The sequence below is a fragment of the Natrix helvetica genome (genome assembly GCF_964273705.1).
Source record: "Natrix helvetica genome assembly, chromosome: 4".
NCBI lineage: Eukaryota > Metazoa > Chordata > Lepidosauria > Squamata > Natricidae > Natrix > Natrix helvetica.
This window is the reverse complement of record NC_138550.1, coordinates 141508184-141529119: the sequence shown is the minus strand read 5'-3', so window position 1 is coordinate 141529119 and position 20936 is coordinate 141508184. Positions and strand designations below refer to the sequence as shown.

Genomic DNA, 20936 nt, shown 5'->3' with positions numbered 1-20936 from the left:
TCAAACAATTTACCTTTACCATTCTATTGGAACAGTTTGTATATTTTTTCTTAGATAAGAAAATGATTCAGAGATTTGTAGAACTGTATAATTGGAAAAATCTCCTTAGTTAAAAGGAAAATGATATATGATAATAAAAAAAGTTAAAATAATATATTCATTTAAAATATTTAAGTCCAACTACTTGCACATTGCAAATTAAAATATCCCGGTTCATATCCTTTTCAAAAATACCTCTCATGGGTGGAAACAGTCTTTCTTGGGTGTCTATTCCATGAATTAATCATTTTGTTCAAAATCCAAATTAATTTAATCCTCTGATTATGGAAAGTGTCACCAAGCAGCATCAAAATGTGTTCTTTAGAGATTGAAAAAATATGAATGACTATTGAATCATTTATCTGTTAAAAGATAAGCAGCAAGATTATTTTAGCAACTATTCTTATAGTATTTATGAAACAGTTTTGATCAACTGATGTAAGCATGTTGATAGCTCTCAAAATGACACAAAGGTTTTGGGGCTGGCGACAGACAGAGGAAGAATATGAGTTGGGAATTTTTAAAAAAAATATGAACTCAAGAGATGAAATGTAATCATGCAAAAGAGCATGTTATATTTTCATGAGGCATATAGCTTCATTTATTATGTATGATTTTGCTGAAGGAATAATGCACCAATACACTTTAATTTGTTTCAAAACTATCGTAACTAACCAAAGATTGAATCCATCCAGGTACTGCTAATTTTTGTATTCTATTCCATAGTTCTGCCAGGAAAGCAAAAGAATTGACCTCACAGCATCTTTAATATCTGCCTTAAATCTCAATTCTTTACCAATTACCTTAGCATAACATATGCCCTGGCTAGGAGAATGGTAACTATTGTATGAGTTTGATTGCTTATCAACATTTGCAGCAGACAACGAAAGGATTTGAAACATAGTGGGTGGCTATGGTTCTTTGTGTTCAGAAGCTAATTTGGATGATATCAATCAATGGTTCATCAGGTAAGAAATACTTGAAAGGGAGCTGTTTTAATACAGAAAAGGGCTTGGGAGAGCAAATACTGGCAAGCAGAGAAAACACTACTTAAGACATAAGTGACTGTGGTCAACAAGAACAGATGAGGGTACTTTGAGAGACAGGAAAGATATGAATAGTTGAAGCACTGAGATTTAATTACAAGGGCAAAATGAATAAGTTGTTTTTGTACATGTTTTTTTTACTTGCTCCCATAAACTTTACCAATTTTCTTTGGAGAGGGGATTCATTTCTACCAGTCTCTTAAAGAGAGTGTCCTTGCAACTTGTTTTATGTTGCAGATTTGAGAATTAACATCCGAGGTATTTTAATTCCATCTTCCCACATTAACTTTTCATTGTGCTTCATTAGCTTTTACATATTACATATTCTGGGCCAAGACTGATAAAGATGTACCTTCCTTGCTACCCTATCCAAATTATAAAGGCAGACCAATTACACTTCAGCCATCGGGGAAACTGGAAGGTGTAATCTAATAGTCACCAGCTGGAATTCCCTAGATAACAGGTGAGATGTCAGAAAACTGGAGAACAAACATAATCCTAATATTCAAAAAAGGTGAAAGACCTGAAAACTACAAATCAATCACCTTAAGCATCTGTACAGGACAATTTACTAGGATAGATGGTCAAGCATCATATCCATGAACATTTAGAAAAGAATAAAATTATTACTCTCAGGAATTAGCATGAGTTTATCAAAAATAGGTCATGTCAGATTGTCTTCTCTTTTTACAAGAGACTGATTAGTTTACTAAACCAAGATAATGATATGGACATAATGTTCCTTAATGTCAGTAAAACATATGAAAAAATTCTGATGATATCCTGATGTGCAAGATGCATAAAGTAGTTATTACAGACCAGCATATGGTACTGCAGGTTAATAGATTTACAATTGGTTAAAAAAAAAATGTATCCTGAAGGAGCTCATTAACCTGCATCCTGGATCATGGTTCTGTATTAAGCTTAGAAGGAAATACCCACTGTGGTCTCCCAGCTTTCCATCCTCAGATTTGTGTTATCCAACTCTTTAGAGCAGGGGTGTTAAACTCAAGGCCTGGGGACTAGATCCGGTACACGGGGTGCTTAGATATGGTCCGCAGGGCTCCTCTGGAAACAGTGAAGGACCACCTGTGGTGCCTCTGCCAGTGAAAATGTAGCTTGGGAGGGCTGCAGGTGATCCTTCTGAGCTCCATTTTCACTGGCAGAGGGTTGCAGGAGGTCATTGCAGTCGAAAACGGAGAATGCGTGGGCTGTGGGAGGCCCTCCTGAGCTCCATTTTCCTGGCAGGAGATTGCAGGAGGCCGTTGCAGCCAAAAATGGAGCTCGGGAGCCTGTTTTTGCTGCTGAGTGCTCGGGCCACCACAGGGGTCTCCCAACATGAGTGACATCAAGCTGGCCATGCCCACCCTGGCCACGCCCACCCCAGCCCACTCGAGGTCAAACACAACCCTGATGCGGCCCTCAATGAAATCAAGTTTGACACCTTTGCTTTAGAGCAGTGGTTCTCAACCTGTGGGTCGGGACCCCTTTGGGGGTTGAATAACCCTTTCACAGGGGTCGCCTAAGATCATCGGAAAACACATATTTTCGATGGTCTTAGGAACCGAGATACCAATTTTATGGTTGGGGGTCACCACAATATGAGGAACTGTATTAAAGGGTCGCGGCATTGGGAAGGTTGAGAACCACTGCTTTAGCGGATGTAATCAAAGCAATGCTTATTAAATTTTAATGAAACCAAAATTGTTATATTAGTTAGTATTTTAATACCTTATCTTAGATTAATATTGTATGACTTCAACAGGCTTGAACAGCAGGCAAATTCAACAGGATGACAGTCAATGATTTTTGTGTCCAGATAAGGAAAATCATATGCATTATTACAACATTTGGGAGACCTGGTTTAGCAGGAGTACGTACGAGGAAGATTCAAGAGTACCAGCTAAATATAAGTAACTTATGTGATTCAACAGTTAAAAAGCCAATATGGTGATAAAGTAGAAGCTTTTCATGAAATTTCCCAGGTTTAACACCTGACATTGTCAGATTTACTGGAAAAGGTAGACTGCAACTTATGAAACCAAATTTCTGCTGTGAAGTGCATTGCCAGTCAGAGGGCACAGTCAAAGAACTGCGCTTTTCAATCCCCCGGTTTTTGATTTGGCAGGTGTATATGATAATAAATTATGCAATCCCAATGGATGAGCCCTAGACAGCCTCATTCATGAGGCCAGTAAGTGATGCTATCCTTAAAATGTTTAATGTGGGACAAGTTAAGGAAAGCAACAAGCGGATTCTACCAAGTATCAACTGCAGGTAGGAAAAACAAACACCTATCACTCTCTTTAACAGGGCTGGTAAAGCACAGTTAGGCAAGCGTAGGTGAATGTTTTGAATAGGTTAGTCACCTGTTAGATCTTGAGAATCTGACCATTTCAGAAACCCTTATCTCACAGATCACAGGGGCAGAGAAGGGATTGCAAGGCACACTGGAGATTCTCTCTCTCTCCTACAGAGCTGCCTCCTGCTTTATCCCATGCCAATCTCTCTGCCTGCAACCTGGCAAGAAGCATAGAGAGAAATGAAAACAAACAACTGATAACTAGTGAGTTCTGTTCTGAACAACTGTTGTTGTCAGCAACAGCACATGACAGAAGCAAAGGACAGACCATTCTGCTCGTCTCCCCAAAGTAATGAAAACAGCACAAGCTACAAACATAAAATCTATTTTGGGGGTAGAAACCCAATTATGTATTTATTGGTGACATCAGTAACACATAGATGGCAGCTTCAAGTCATATAGCATAGGTTAGCTCATTCATAAAAGCAACAGGTTCAGTGCTCATTTTCAAAGGCTGCTAATTCATATAAGTAGTTCTCCACATATGACCATAACAGAGTCTGCCCAGTAAGGTCATAAGTTGTAACAGTTGTAAAATAGGTTGGTCATGTGACCATCACAATTTTACAACTTTTTTGCAGGGATCATTAAGCAAACACCATGGTTTGCTATGGGCATTAGTTTTGCCAAAATTTGGAAGTACCCATTTTCATTACAACCATCATAAAATATGGTCATCTGACTACAGGATACTATAAACAACTGCAAATACATCTGGGATGCTGTGTGCTCAAAATGCAGTCATATAACCATGGGAGGTTCAACTTTCAGAACTTTGGATCTAGGTCTTAATAGCCCCAAGGTAGGTCCATCATAACTTTGAACAAATCATTAATCAACGAGACTAGGGGTGGGTTCCTGCCAGTTCTAACCTCTTCTATAGAAGAGGTTCCACAAATCTACAGTGCCGTTTAGAACCGGTTCCAGCTCCCTCCCTCCGCCCGTCCACACATCATCAAGATGAAGAGCGAGAGGAGGAATTCTGGGAGTTGAAGTCCACAAGTCTTAAAGCTGTCAAGTTTGAACACCCCTGGGGTTTTTTTTCTAAAGGGTTAGGGGTGCAATGGTCTTGTAACTTGACAGCTTTAAGACTTGCGTGCTTCAAATGCCAGAGTTTCTGAGCCAACATTTTGGTTGCTAAGCAAGAGCATTGTTAAGTGAGTTTCACCACATTTTACAATTTGGCCACACCCACCCAGTCACATGGCTGGCAAGCCACTCCCACCTGGTCACATGGCCACAAGCCAATCCCACCCGGTCACATGGTCAGCAAGCCAATCCCACAAAGCAAGCCACACCTACAGAAGAGGTTCTAAAATATTTTGAAACCCACCACTGAACCAGACATAAGTTAAGAACTACCTGTATAAGGAACCTGTGTATGTTTTGATATCTACAATAATCCAAAATAGCAACCCAGTGGCCAAAAGTTAGATAAATGCCAATCCATGACCATATTTTTTCTAAATTGGGTTTACAACAAAACTTATGTTGGGGATTAAAGGGAACATGCTACTTCCTAACTGGACAGCTAAATTTAACTTTCGGTTACATTATCTACAGGCTGGATTTATAACAAAAAGCAATATCATAGGACATATGATATAAAACATTTATTGGGGAATGTTTATGACCTGGTTAGGAAACAAACTCAGAGTAAACAGCACTGAACTAGATAAATCTAAGTATATAAATCAGTTTCTGTGTTTTTAAGTTAATCACTTTTTTCCAGTATCAGATATGGTTTTTTTTTTAAGTTTAACTGTTCCATTCTTATAGTGCCTTTCTCACTGACTGAGAATTCTGGGAGTTGTAGTCCCAGCACATCTGGGAAGAATTAAATTGGGGAAAGCTGCCATAACTAGTAAAACTCCTGCTCTGTGGAAGTTCACAGAAAGGACAGAAGTAAGTACCCATGTTGCCTTTTTTTAAAGCTCATTATTTTAGTTGGCTTCTAAAATATCATTACTAGCACCATTTAATATGCTATTCTTTGTATCAATATATCAGAGAACAAGTTTTTTTTAATAATACTACAATATTAAGGTCTTCAACTTAAATCATGTCAATGCAGATGTTACTAATTATTCCAAAAGTACAAGTACGTACACAAACCGGATGATTCCAGCTGCAGAATAATTCAATTAAAGGAGTGCTTATAATTTCCAAGACATGAATGAAAACTAGACCAAGCTGTTAGGGAATCTGAAAAAAAGCAGCCATCAGAAAGCTTTTGCTTCTGAATGATTTATATTTCATTTTAATTTTTGATCCCATGCAGAAATCCCCCAAAATACCACAATGTGAGAAATCTTTAGCTATTGTAGCATATATATATATTTTTATCTATCACCCGCACAAACACAAAATGGCCTTATATATAAGCCAGGATTATTCTTATCAATGGTGATTCACTGAATTGGACTGCTATCTTTGTTTAGTTCTCCAAGAAAAGATGTCATGGTGATGATGATATAGGGTAGTTCAGGATATTAAAAATAAGGCATCACAGCCTGGACCTTTTATACCCAGAAAGTTTATGGCTTGAAGGTTACCATTTTCAAAGGAATACCAGATAATGCTCAAAGTAATACTTTTTTATTTTATTGTTTTCATAGTTTGAGGAAGAGAAGGAAAACTACTACATTAAGAATGAAATGCTGAATATTCATAAAACAGTGTTTTACAACATTCACACACACATACACACACACACACACTCTATTTCAGTATAATTTCAATCTAAAGCATAAGTCTTTTCTCTAAGGTTTAGATCAAAGGCATAATGCTAGGTATCTACAATCCTCTTTTTGATGTTGCACAATGCAGTTTTTCAACCACAAATAAAATAAAAGTAATAAGATTGTGTAACTGGTTGCCTAATAAACTATTATTGAAGTGAGCCTTTCTTTTATAAAAGCAAAGATAAACCACTTTGCACAGATATGAAGACAAGAAATGGAAAGACAAGCTACATCTATTATGCAAACCACCACAATCATCATATGGGTATACATGTACACATACATGCATGATGAACATTGTTTGCAAGTTATAGAGGTACACTGTTGTTCAATAGCCAGTCCATAAAACTGTTTTAAATCAACAGAATCAAAAGTAATTATTCCCATTTAAAATTAAAATCGCCCAAAATAAGGCCCAATAAATATAATGGGAGATGCTTTAAGACAAACAGAGGTTTGGAAAAGCAAAGGTGCCCATCTCCATTTTAAAAAAAAACCCAATAAGTAAGCAAACAGATCATCTACTTTCAAGGCTAGAGCAATTCAGTTTAAACAATGCAAGTCACTGAACACAGTTTTTAACACAGTACCTTGTGTCACCTGTTGAACTGCCAACATCATCCCAGAAACTATATCAGGCAGCAGGTCCATTTTCCAACAATAGTGTGGTGCCCACTCCAAAAGAGGCAGCCTGTTTACACACCAGAGTTTGAAGTTCTTGTAGCGAAAGGCATGGATCTTCCTCCATATGGCATTTTCCTGTTTCCTCTTCGTTCCTGTCATGCTTTATTTCCACTTTCCTCCTTCCCTTTGTATATTCCTTTTTTCTGTGAAGAAGGGGGGGGGGAAACACACCTCTATGGAATTGCACCAGATTTGTGTGAAGCTTCTATCAGATTATAGTTTGAGACCACAAGAGAAACACAGCATTTGCTTGCTTGCTAAGTATATTTTCAACTGTGTGAGTATCCAAAGTCTTATAGACAGCATAGAACAGAAATACATCCCAGTGCTATTACAGTTTATGGCTCTCTTTGCAATTATTCTCCTCCTTATATTCACTGTAGTGCTTATGCTTTTGGCCTGGATCCAGAATTAAAATGAGGTTGTGCTGGGCGTTTGTTCGATGTGGGATGAGCTATGCTAATGTAATCAGGAAGTGCCCAGTTAGACATGAGTTTCCTTGCCAACCATTATTTTTTTAAAAACCTGTTACTGTGAGGGGGGGGGGACTTTGCCCACGGCAAAGATTCATCAGTGCATTAAATTCCAAAGCTACTAAACATATTTTGCAATTTTAGCTGGATCCTGTTTTCTTGGTTTTTTTTTTCTTTCCTGCAACATGATAGGTTACTTAAAGCATTCTCTTTTGGGGGAAAAAAGAGTTGAGATTACTTTGTTCTTGGCACAGTTGATACCTGTTGAAAAGGCACAGCAGTTTCTCTGGTAAATTGGAAGAAAAAGTAAAATGTTGGGGTTGTCATTTGGTCTGAAAAGATGAACTCTCACCTGGCCTGTTTCTGCAGATTTTAAAAAAGGCTTGTTATGAAGAAGTTGTCAGGTGCTCTGATCTTGACCAGTTCAATATTAATATGGTCATGTATCATATTTGCCACTGATTAAAGTATCAATAAGGAAACAACTTGAAAAGCTGCTTCAGAAGCTGCCAGGACAAGAAGTCACCTTATGCCAGAATCTGACTCCTAGTCCATTTTGGCTGCTGTGAGGACCCAAGCGCTCTGCTCTGAGGACAAACTGATAGGGCTCAGTAAATTTCAAAACTGGTGTACAAAAAAATCCAGTCAAGCTGAGCTCTGACTCAGAACAAAAACAACCTTAAGATCACTCGAACCACTAGAGCAGTGATGGCAAACCTATGGCATGCGTGCCACAGGTGGCACGCGGAGCCATTTGTCAGGGCACGCTAGTCATTGCCCTGTCAGCTGGCCAGCGCGCAAGCGCGCTAGCCAGCTGAGTTCACCCTTTTTTAAAGCCATTTTTCGCCCTCCCCAGGCTCCAGAGGCTTTATAGGAGCCTGGCGAAGGCAAAAACAGCCTCCCCCCCACACCCGGAAGCCCTCCGGAGGCTTCATGAGTTTCGTGAAGCCTCCGGAGCATAAAAACCAGCCCTACAGGCAAACCGGAAGTTCGGGAATGGACTTCCGATTTGCTCGAAAGGTCGTTTTGAGCACTCCGAAGGCTTCAGGGACCGTCCGGAGGCTTCCCTGAAGCCTTCGGAACGCTTAAAATGACCCTCCGAACAAACCAGAAGTGACTTCACTGCACTAGAGTGTTGGCAATTGTTCAGCATATCTAGCATCTGCTTTTCCTGCATCGGATGAGGAGAGCATATCTTTCTCCTTCTGTCCTGGCCACTTTTTACAGAGGCGTAATTGAGAGTGTTTTAACAAATTGCATCACTATTCTGTTTGGAGGCAGCAGTACCTCAGATAGAAAGTCCATACAGAGAATTGTAAGGACAGCTGAGAAGATTATAGGACGCTCACCCTGTTATTCAGGATACTGCTTATAAGCGCTATTGGCTTAGAGCTCAAAGCATTGTCAGAGACCCCACACACCCACTATTTCTGTTTCTGTTGCTTCCCTCTGGGAGGAGGTTTTGAAGTATTCAAAAATTTCATTTTAATGTATGCCAATTAGCATACATTCAAAGGGGCAATAAAGTTATTCTAAGTCTAAGTCATTAAATCTCTGCGCCATCACATCCCCCAAACTTTAGGTAGGTGTAGAATGCCAATTTCTAAGCCAGCAGCCATAGCCAGTGTACATTACCTGGTTCCCTCAAACCCAATGGTTTTCACGGATTTGAAATTTGCATAAAATAAGAGTTCTAGCATGTGATAAATTGTAAAGCATGCCTTAAAGCAATTACAACACATTTAAAACTTTTTTTCGTTACTACATATTTAAAGCATGCATGGGGGTAGTTTTTGTATTCTTATTTATATTATTCATGTACAGTATTTACTGGAGCTTCTACATTGCTTCAATCAAACTGACTATAAGCAGCTTACAAGCTGTTGATAACACAAGTTAAATGTCAGCTAAACATGGCAAAGTTACAATCTTCAGACAAAGAACATAGAAACATTGTAAGCTTCCCAGAGACTTTGTGGAATCAGGCCATCTTAACAAATCTAACAAATAAATATATTTTTTTCCTAAAGCAAAGCAAGATGAAGGCAAAGATTACCTGAATGAAGTGCTTATGAATTACATGCATGATAAGGCACACAGAATATAAGCAATGTGTAAATGATACCAGTCATTCTCACCTTGTACACCTAGTTAACAAGAGTTTGTTAGGATTTTGAATTTTGGGGAATATCTGTAGCTATAGAACCTATCGTAATATGTATAAAGTGATAAACTTGTAAAAGTAAAAATCAGAAAATGCTGACATATTAGTTTGCCTACTTGAAGAGATGGATATTAGGGGAGATCACTTCCGGTTCCTGCTGGCGACGGACATGCTGTCTGCTGCTCGTCTCCCTGGGGGGCTCCAAAAGGAGCACAGGGGGCCCTGGAGGGGTCCCCTGCCGGAGGGCGGTTTGCTGAAGCCCCCCGGAATCGGCGGCAGCCAGCGGGGGTGATTTTCAACTTCGCCTAGGAGCCGGATGGCTCTGGAGGGAGAAAGAATATCTGGAGAAGCGCAGCTGGAGACTGGCAGTGGGGATTCTATCCTGAGCTCAGTGATCTTTTGAAAGAAAGGCAGCAGACTTCTGTAAGTCTTTTGTGTTCTGGCTATTTGAATGGAGATTAGAGTGGGGTGTTTTCTTTCCATTACCCCCCTCGGACTAAGCGACATTTGTATGAGCTCTCTTGAAGAGAGAGAATAAAGGAGGATTCATCACTTGAGCCAGTTAACTGAGAAAGATTTTTATCACAGTTGTAAAATGATTGCAGAGCCGCTCCCTAAAAAAAAACTTTTTACGTGACTTTTGATTCCTTCCTCCCTGCGGAAAGGGGGGCCAACATGGCGCCCGCCTTCCTTCCTTTGTCTACTTATAAATGAAGTCTGCCCTTTGAAACTACTCTCAAAGGAAAAACAAAAAAAATCCCTTTTGGAGTTGCTATTTACTCTCTCTGAGGGAAGCCGAGGCTCCTCCCTGTTATGTGGCTCTTCTGAACTTTGACTATTTGATTTCTTATTCTTGGATTGCCTCTGCCCTGGAATTGTCAACTTTTGAGCTTTCAGTTTTGTCTGACTCCTGGGACCAGCACAGCTGCGAACCCTCAAACGCCATCTTCTTGGGAAAAGACTTACATCTCTGAACTTAAACAATGGGGCCAAAGAAACCTCCGACGGGCAAGTCACATTCAGCCCCCACATCTGCTTCTCCCAGCCCCATTACCCAACAGACTAAGATTAGCTCACTGTTACAGAAGGAGGAGGCTGCAGAGGGGGAAAAAGAAGAACTATCTGTTACTCAAATGTTTCAAGAACTTTTGAGAGGCCAAAATGAATTGAGAACAGAAATGACAGAGGTTAAAGAGGAACTCAGAGATGTTAAACAACACATCGCAGGAAATAAACAGAGAATTATGGGGTTGGAGGAGGGAGCAGTGGAGCTGGGGGAGGAGGTCAAAACAATCCGGAAGGGAAATGCAGACTTGGATTTTTTTTTGACAAAAATAGAATTTGAAAGAATGTCCTTTTTTCTTAGATTCCAGAACCTACCAGAGACAGAAAATGAAGACCTTAAGGATATTATGAGTACAATCTTAGCAGATTATATTAAGAGAGATAAAAAACAATTGTGGTGGGACATGGATATAGTCTATAGGATAAACTCAGCATATGCTAGAAGTCACAATGTTCCATGGGAGATACATGTTAAATTTCTCAGGAGGACCACAAGGGATGAGGTACTTGGGACCCAAAGGGAGAGACCACTGAAATATAAAGTGGAAGAGATCACCATCCGTAAGCAGATTCCAAAAAAATTAAGAGAGAGAAGGAGGAAGTACTCCTTCCTATCAAAAAAATTATACATTAAAGGGATCTGGTTTAGATGGCTACTGCCAGAGGGAATGTTGATCTTCTGGGAGGGAAACAGGATTAGAATTAATACAGTGCAGGAGGCAGAAGCCTTCATCAAGAAGCCTCTCTCTCTCCCAGGGGATGAACTCAGTGAGGATAGTGGAAGGGGGTCGAGGCTTCCTCTGGGGGCAGGGAAGAAGGAGCAATATCGAAAAGGCTCAGATCACAAAAATAAAAGTATTCAAAATAATAGTAATTGGTGATATCATAGAAAGTGACAAAGAAAAATGAATGAACACATGGTTGACAATATAGAACGAGACCTTGTCTACTGCTTTCTTTTATATTTTGCTTTTAAGATTGTTAAACCTGTGAGTTTTCTTGGATGGATTTCTACCACCAGTGTGGAAGCTGCCAAAATTTTCTGTATATCCATTTACCTTTTCCTATATATGTATAAAAACCAATAAAACGTTGTTTAAAAAAAAAGAGATGGATATTGTCTCTGTACCTTGAAATACATTTATAACTGTTAAGAATCACCAGGAGCTTAAAAGACATCCAGTGGAGAGAGCAATGGACTGCATTTGTTATGATGGAAAAATTGGGATTTACATAGTATAATAATGTAAATAACTGAAGATACACTGTGCCTTGCAGGGTAACTAATCTAGCCTTGATAAGTACAGCTACCTAGCTACACAATTTCTAATATGCAATTTGCACCCAGCATGTCTTATTTTATAGCTATTTAATCTCCTCTCCCCTACTGGAAGTTTATACAGCTAATATGCTTTCCGTGGAGACCATTCTCTAAATATCTTTGATGCCTAGCAATTTCTTATTGTCCCTAACTTAAATACTTTCTTCCAGATGTTATTTTATTGAATATATGATTTTACTATAAAAGCCTAGGCATTTAGGCATTATACATTGTATACTAGCACCAAAGAAAGAAGGAAATAAAGGCATTCTGTTAAAAGTATATACTATCCTTTTGTATTTACGTGTAATGGAAACGATTAGGTAACTTCGTGAATGTCAAATAATCCAGGATATAGAACTCATTAAGGATTTTCTCCACCATCCCAATATGTAACAAACAACATTCAAACTAATCTGCTTTGCATAAAAGCCATTCATCTTTTTCTAAACTGCAGGTTTTAATTTTGACAAACTTCTAATCTTAGGATATAGGAAACACAAGGCATCACTGATGAATGCACACGTAACATTGCAAAATACAACAAGAGACAGATTATGGAATATAGATGCAAAAAGAATCTGAAGTTTCTTCAGCCCAGGGATGTCAGAAAGATTTATTTCACTGTTTCTTATGCTAAATGCAATTTCACATGTGGAGAACGCTGAAGATGGACATCCTAGATCTCTTTCAATCAAAGTTCAGACCTGGATACTGGATAGAAATAATACTAATTGTGCTTATAGGTGCTTTTCAAAAGAATCAGGCTCAGGAGAGAATTGAGCCTTCTAGTTCTTTTAAATTTCTTAGCAGCATATACAGAGGTGGGTCGCAACCGGTTCGGCCGAACTGGTAGTGGCGGTGGCAGGAGGCATACACATAAGCGTCACGCGCAAGAGAGAGCATGCACATGAAAGAGCGAACAGGTAGTAAAACTGGTACAAAGCCACCACTGAGCATATAGTATAATTGACTGTAGCACTATTTCTCAACCTTGGGAACTTTGAAATGTTTGGGCTTCAGTTCCTGGAAGCTGGTGGTAGAATTCTGGCAGCTGAAGTCTTCACATCTTAAAGTTCCCATGGTTGAGAAACACTGGATTGGAAGTATTCTTCTGAATTGCCTAAGGATTAGGAATTTATTTTACTTATTCCTAAATTTATGTAGCTCTACTGGTATTAATGGAAGAAGAAAGCTCAAAACTATGATCCAGTAAGGATCTTAGGCATTTTAGATTATGGCAAAAATTTACTCAGTTAAAAGAAAAGCTTTCTTATTGAAGACAAAAATTCTCCTTTTAAAAATGAAGCATTACAGAAACAGACAGAAGTTTAAATAAGTGATGTTAGATAAGGATTCTTAAGCTTGTGTGTGCAATACGTTCGGTTGTTGCATTATAATTATTGAATCCTGAGAGGCTCCACAATCATTTTAAGATTTCATTTCTTCTGCACAGTGATGTGGCTGCATAAGGGCACATATTTCGTTTAATCAGAAATTATATGCTATATGTGTTGATCTATTCACCCTTAATTAAATGCCACCAAAGCAGGCAAATATATCCAAGTCTCAATCAGAAATTACTCTTTAACATTTCCATTAAAGCACATTCACATATTGCTGTCATGTGCTCTTTTCATAGGTGACTTGGACATAAAACACCTAGGCACTAATTATTTACACAAGTTATGTAAATATCAAAATGTAAATAGCTCAGCAGCTTAAATTATATCACAAGAGAACATAATCTATGCAAATACATCTCCCAAAATTATTTGTTCATTGTGCCATTGAGGAAGTCCTTTTCTGATAATGAAAGCATTTTTACATACAATTACACAAATACTTGATAACTACATTTGTTCAGAATGCTGAATCTCATGCAAGACCGCATGACTTCCAATTTTGATTATAAAAGTGGAACCAAATTAGACATTTTCCTGTCAATTAAAGGCAAAAATATGAAAATACATCCTAGATATTAAATTTGGACATAAATATGTCCTAGTTATTAAATATCTAATGCTAAAGGTATCTGTCTTTCTAAACTGTAAGCTTTCATTAGAGATGAGCAACAGTGACATCCAGTGGCGTTTATAGATAAACTGATCATTCTTCTCTAAATCAGTGTGATTTCTACCTTTCTGAATCTTGAATCTTGAATAAGATTCTCCAAGTTTGACATCGTTCCCCAGCTATCCAATCTACTACCATCAGTTGATCATGGAGTGTGAGCTATAAAAAGAAAGAAGTATTTGCTTTTTTTTTTAAGTGAGTCAAGTAAAATTAGTTGGCATCCTAGTCCCCACTAAGAAAATGACTCTTAGCAGGACAAAGAAAGAACCTCTGGTATTTTTTTATATACCAGACAAGTAACATGTTAATGAAACACAATGATCTAAATAATAGGATGGATCAAGACATTTCACTTAACAAATACTGGTTGTCATGGGCAGAAGACTGCAGGAAGACAATTAATATTCTTTTTAAATTAAGGTAAATTTTAGAACAAAAATGCAAGGATTGCAGAATAAAAGGGGAATTAATGAATTATTTTCCTATTTATTTCTTCTACAGAGGAGTTTCATCTGGGTGCCAGAATCCTCCCCCTCATTTAATGGTTACTTTTTGATTCCAATCAAAGTTAATCATACATCCTTTTTATATGTGAATGTATTCATGGCCAAACAAATGTTCAGATTTCTCTTATTAAATCAGTGTGGTTTCAAAAATATATCTTGGAGTCACCCCCAGGGTCTGAAATGCTTTTGAAATATTTCATCAGAATTTCTGCATGATTCTTTTTTCCTTGAGATCTTGGATTTTCCTGCCCTTCTTTGCAATGACCTCATATAATGAATCACAACATCAGTTAAGCAAGAGAAACACAAATCCCCAAACAATTATTAGCTATGAGAGTTAAGTAGAATCTTATTATCTAGTGGAATTTTGCAGTACTGTTACCCATGGTTGTGAATAGCCACATTCCTGTCTTGCAATGATAAATGATGCTGGTCAACATTAATAGGATACTTCAAAATTCAAAATATTCCATTAAATTATTCAGGTAATGCCTTTTCTAGAGTTTTGGGTGTCAGATTAGTCATGCCACAACTTCTTGGAGACAATGAACTAAGGCTGAAAACAATAACTGAGGATGATTTAACATCTAGTATGCAGAACAACTAGAATCCTCTGAGCTCACAGATCTTCCTGTTCTGTTGATAAGTGTAAAAGACCACCAACTAATCTGGAGTGGATTAAAACATTTGGCCATAGCCTGCTCATTTATGCACATTTGCTATTATCTTGCCCATCAAGGAGAGGATGTATTTCCTTTCTGTAAGCAGAGCATGAGATTATAGGATGAGGGAATGTCCATGGGGTATGGTTAAAAAAGTAAAGATGATAACCACAAGAGTGTGATACTGTAAAAAACCAAGAAGAAAAATTTAATTGCATCATCAAGGCCATTATTTTTTAAAACTACCTTTGAGCCCTACTGATAGAGTGTGAGGCACCTGAAATTATATGGATTTATAAATCAAATGATGATGTTAATAATGATAATAACCTATTCTAAACCCTCTTTAATATAATATATCAGGCAGGCAGTGGTTTAAAACAATAATTCTTTCCATTTGTCCTTTTAATGTCATTTAAATTTCCCTCTACCAAGAAAATGAACCTTTAATTGTCCCCCGCAGAGAAAATATATAACCTATCTCAAATAATTTATATTAATGTGAATTTGGCAAATTCAATCCCCTTCCAGCTTCACCAAACGTAAGTGGATAATACGAACTCTTAGCTGCTCTTCTTGAACAGCAAAATTCCCCACATATGGAAAACTAGTTCTTCAAGCAATCGGCCATGGAGAATCAGTATCCTCACATTTTCTCCCAAATTAAGTTTGTAACTGAGGCCTCCCTCTCTCTATTATTCCCTCTCTTTGCTCCCTTTTGTCTTGCACAATCATAGTTTGGAAAATTAAACCCAGAGATCCAGGACAATGAGGGGAGAAGAGTCCACCATAATCAACTCTTGATGACAGCCTGTTACCTTTCTTAACATGAATAATCAGTGGCAACTTCTAGCCTTCTGTCCTGGCTCAATGTTGGCCATGATTTCATACATGCAATCAGCTGACCCCAACAAGCCAAAGTTCATTAGGCCTTATGAGCATGGGGAATTCTGGGAGCTGGAGTCCATACATCTTTAAAGCTGCCAAGTTTTTAAAAAAACATTAGCCTATTTATTTATCTATCAAACTTGTATGCCACCTGAGTCTCAACAATTCTGGGTGGCTCACAACATTTAAAATGAGGACATTACAATAAACCAATTAAAGTAAAAGAAAAAAAAGAATGCAAAAATGACAGAGAATTGTATTTGCATACATTTTAACATAAGAGCTTAAGCTATTTTGTAGGTGTCCTTCACTCATCCTGTTTACTAATGAGGCACTGCATTTGATGAAATGTTTGTTTTCCAAGTGCAAAATAAAATAGTGGTTGTTTTCTATCGTTCGACTGTTGCTTGATTAATTAGGACAGGCATGCTTCTGGATCTCAGGAAATGATATTGTTTAATACAATGTTTCTTAAAGGACTCCTGAAGATTCCCCCAATATTTTTCTCAGGGCTCCTTGAAATCAAAATAACTTGCCAGTCCATGTTGAAAAATAAAGCATTATTAAAATCTCATCAGTTTTGAGCAGTAGCAGAAGCAAATGTGTCAATTTTAATTTAAACAGTAAAAACTGATAAATATAACCTCTACAAACAAAAGCTTTTTTGGGATCATCCATAATTTCTAAAAGTGGAAAGTGGTCCAAATATTTAAAAAACAACAACACCTGGTTTAATCAAAGGGAACTGAAGCACATTAATCCTGCAGCATCGAATCAGCTGGGAAGATACTATGGGAGACAGGTGGTTGTTTCAGTAGTCAGACCTTGTGCCTTGTAGGCCTTTATGGGTAATAATAACAATATCTTGAATTGTACCTGGAAACAAACTGGCAACTTATGCAACTTGTAAAGCAAAGGTGTTATTACATGAGCTGGAGTAGCCAAACATTACTGTTCGTAGCACAGCTTAATATTATCTTATCTGAATTATTCACAAATCTCCAGATCAGGGGTGTTAAACTCAAGGCCTGCAGGGACGGCCTGGAAATAGCAAAAGATTGGCCTGCTGGGCCTCTGGCAGCCAAAATGGGGCATGAAGGGGCCCATGCAGCCCCCCCCCCTCGGAGCCCCGTTTCAGCCAGGACGACCTCCCGCAGCACTTTGCCAGCCAAAACAGGGTGCGGGGAGGCTCTTCTTTTTTTCCTGATTTGAAGGCCACCCAGAACTTCAAATGGTCAGAATTTTATTTATTTTATTTTACATTCCCCATTTTATATTTATTCATTGAGATATGTATAGTGACCACACACGTTTGATTAAAAAAGAACAGTACCTTATTTCAGGAAACCATTCGTTAGATTTATTTTTCAAAAATTCACTTTTGCCCTTTATTTTGCTCATTTAACTTTATTATACAGATGGTACCTGTTGTGGCCCAGCAGCGGCCGGCTGAGCTGTTGGTGGACTCTGACAGCAATGACCATTATAGGACTGCACTGGAGGATGAGGAAGACTCTGGAGGGTGTTTGGAATCAGAGCAGGGACTAAAGAGGCCTGTTGGCCACCAGGTGGCATCTGAGTCAGGGAGCAGTGACGAGGAACAGAGGGAGGTTTGTCCCTAATGTGCGTGTGCGTAGAGCTGAGAGGAGAAGGGAGCAGCTGTGGAAAAGACGTCATAGAAGGAATTGGGGACAGCTGGCTACTGTTGTGGCCCCTCCCAAAGAGTTTATAGGTGGAGCGACGGGAGGGGAATCTTTGCAGGAAACAACAGTCCATTTTACTAGCCGTAGAGAAAGCATTCCATAAGTCTAATCTTGGTTTCTTGAAGATAGCGTTCTAGGCTCCTAGCCAAGGGGTGGTTTTATCTCTGTAATTAGTCATGGCAGACAGCCAAGCCTGTGTCTGCATATTCATTAGAATCACGGGACAGAACAGTACCACACTTTCATATTCAGGTGAAAAATACAGAAAGTGAATTGTGTTTTTAAAATAAAGTTGAATATAGTGTTTGAGTATGTATTTCTTGGTTTGGTACTTTGAAAAGCAAAGTTATAAACAAGTACACTTTTTTATCCTTCTGAACCTCCTTCAGGTTTGTCCCTTTTTCAGATTATGTTTGGCCTTTATTTTTTTCTAGAAAAGATATGCTCAGTCCTCCTGATCAGTTCAGTTGCTTCTCAGAATATGCTCCAGTTCATTAACTCTGTCCCATCAGGTCAATAGTCCTCAAGAAACATGTCATTCCACCAGACTGTAGTAGACCAATACAGGTTGAAAAGGTAGATCATTCCATGAGCCCAGCTGAGGGAGCACAAACCAACATAGCTTTCACCTTTGCACTTTTTTCCTCTTTTCCATTAGATTACAAGTTTGATATTACAAGCATCTTTGATTTCATCAATACCACTTTGAAAACAACTGTGGAAGCAGAGATTTTCTGTGGAAAAAAATTCCACAGGCAAATTTACCATTTTCAATATTATATATTTTAGCACTTCATACCTTGCACCCATATTCACCCATTTCCTATCCAACATAGTTTTATTGTTTTTATGTAGAAAGCAAAAAAGGAAAAAGCAATGAAAAAAATTCAGACTAACAGCAGAATAAACAGTTATTTAAGTTTATCATTAAGTAATTATTTTATATTGCATTTACAGTATGTCGCACCTTTCCCAGGAGAATTCAAACCAGCGTATGTAAAGTTTTTTCTAACTATCACCATAACACTGTAAGACAGATAAGGCTGAGAGTAACTAGCTCCAAATCATCCAACAAGCTCTGTGGTTGACTGAGAATTTGAAATTGGAACTTGCTGGTCTAAGACCAAACCCTGTTTTGCAATGAAGTTTGAAACATTAAGCCCCCAATAGGAGTCCCATATTTTGGAACATCTTAAAATAGTTGGTTCTAAGCAAAGCAACAATAACGGTGAATGTGCACTTATTTGACCTTGCTGAGAAACTATGGTGATTTGTGACACCACTTTCAGTTACAAAACAGAACAACAGCTCTGTGATTTTAATCCATACCTTTGCAGTAGACTGAGAAGAACTTGGGAGAAACTTTTGCATTGATTTATGGTTGCTTGAGTTTTGCAGTGGTTCTTTTGCGTACTTTGCTGTTCTGAAGGTGTAGTTCAAAATGTAACAAATCTACTAACCAAATGTTTAAAAAATAAATGCAATACTGTTCTATGAGTTTTCAATAGGAATTCTTTACTTTTATTGATTGATTGAATAGAAATTATCATGGAAAAATAAAACTTGCAGAAATTGTCACTAACATCCAGACAGTGTGACTTTGTATTTAAAGATACAGCAGCTATTAGATTGTTTTCATTCCTAATGCCACAAAACAGTTTGTACAAATGCAATGCAAATGTGGTTTTCAAAGTTCTAAGCAAGAGCGTACAAGATGTTGGATAGCCATTTGTCTGAAATGGCATAGGGTTTCCTGCCTAGGCAGGGGGTTGGACTAGAAGACCTCCAAGGTCCCTTCCAACTCTGCTATTGTATTGTATTGAAATTAAGTGCAGATGTCTTTTTCTGTAGAAGAGAAAGAATCCAAACTATTCAGAAGCAGCTTCAGAATTATTTCCAAATTATTTCATTGGAATTATCTGTTAGTTGAATTATCTGAACGGTAACTTTAAATTTGCTTGAGAGATGTTTCTGGCATTTTTTTATGAATTCCAATTTTAAAAAGTCCATTCAGAAGAATGGATTGGCTTAACAACCGCAATGACTCACTTTACAAATGTTGTAAAAATGGTCATTCAATCAAGTCTGGTCCCATGGTGACTTGACTTATGACCCTAACAATTTACAACTGAAATTTTATGTTGTAATTGTGGTTGTAAGTTGAAGACTACCTGTACAAAAAACTGTTCCTACAGTAGGTAGGGACAGCCTAAATAACTAATTTTTTGGGAAAAATTTGGGGAAGTGGAAAAATCATTCAATGCATTCTACAGATATCTATAATTTTGTATGGTAATCTCTTTCCTAATATAAATGCTGAATATAATTTTTTTAAAGTCTGTATTGCTGCATAATTTGTCAATAATGTAATTGTGCTAAATGGAAAATGTCCACACTTAAGGCAATCACGTGTTTCTACTTATCTTTTTGTATGATCTCTATATGTAAACTGTAAATGTTTATAATTAAGGTAAGCTTGGTATTCTGTTAGACTACAATTGGTGACATGTGATGAGCATGCTAGTTAAACATTTAGAAGATTTACAATATAGAAACATTTGTAGAATTTTAAAACCCTTCATATAATAATTGGAAAAGCAAATAGGCACATATATTTAACTTCCTGCTTCCTTGCAGATTTTTTTCCCAAAATTTGTCATCATACACACAAGATTTCTGTAATCAATGCACTTAAGAGTGAAGAAATCCCTTATACATGCCATCTCTCTTTAAAATCCCCCAATACGTTTTCTCCAAGTGTTGAAAGTTCTACATGTCAAAAGTTATAAACATCTAGAAAACAAGATTTAAAGTAAAAGTCAATCACCCACATATGCAAAGAGTCTTTTGCATGATTAAATTCTGAGCATAGATTTTCAGAGAAAGAAACACAGAATTTCATATTAGTTTGGGTGGATAGAAGCCAAGAGAAATAATATAATCCAGATCAGTTAGCTTACATTATAAAACTTTACCTGAAAGTTAAATAATGCTGCTTGCCCAACTAAATCTACTCTCAGAAATGGAGTCTAGTTTGCCAAAACACATTATCAGCTATCACTTCTCTGAAATTATGCTTCCAAAAAAACTATTAATTTTTAATTAAATACAGATGTAGCAATAAATGCTGGCTTCAGGTTTTAAATGTCTTTGGAAAACTGTGATAGCTGCAAGTTGAATGAGGCACTGTTTCACTGTGTGCT

General features: G+C 37.8%; 1 protein-coding gene across 3 annotated transcripts in view; it reads right to left on the bottom strand.

The window, feature by feature from the left end:
- Window positions 1–16078, bottom strand: part of SLC26A7 (solute carrier family 26 member 7) — a 64411-nt gene extending 48333 nt beyond the window's left edge. The window contains exons 1-3 of one of the 3 annotated variants that reach the window (XM_081951624.1): window positions 15961–16025; window positions 13756–13838; window positions 6782–7018 (exon numbers count right to left, since the gene is read on the bottom strand). In XM_081951624.1, coding sequence (XP_081807750.1) covers window positions 6782–6974 — 193 coding nt within the window. In that variant the 5' untranslated portion in view covers window positions 6975–7018; window positions 13756–13838; window positions 15961–16025. Of the gene's footprint in view, window positions 1–6781; window positions 7019–13755; window positions 13839–15703; window positions 15799–15960 lie in introns of those variants that run through there. The other 2 variants (XM_081951623.1, XM_081951625.1) reach the window with 2 other exon arrangements.
- Between the last annotated feature and the right edge of the window lie 4858 nt (window positions 16079–20936).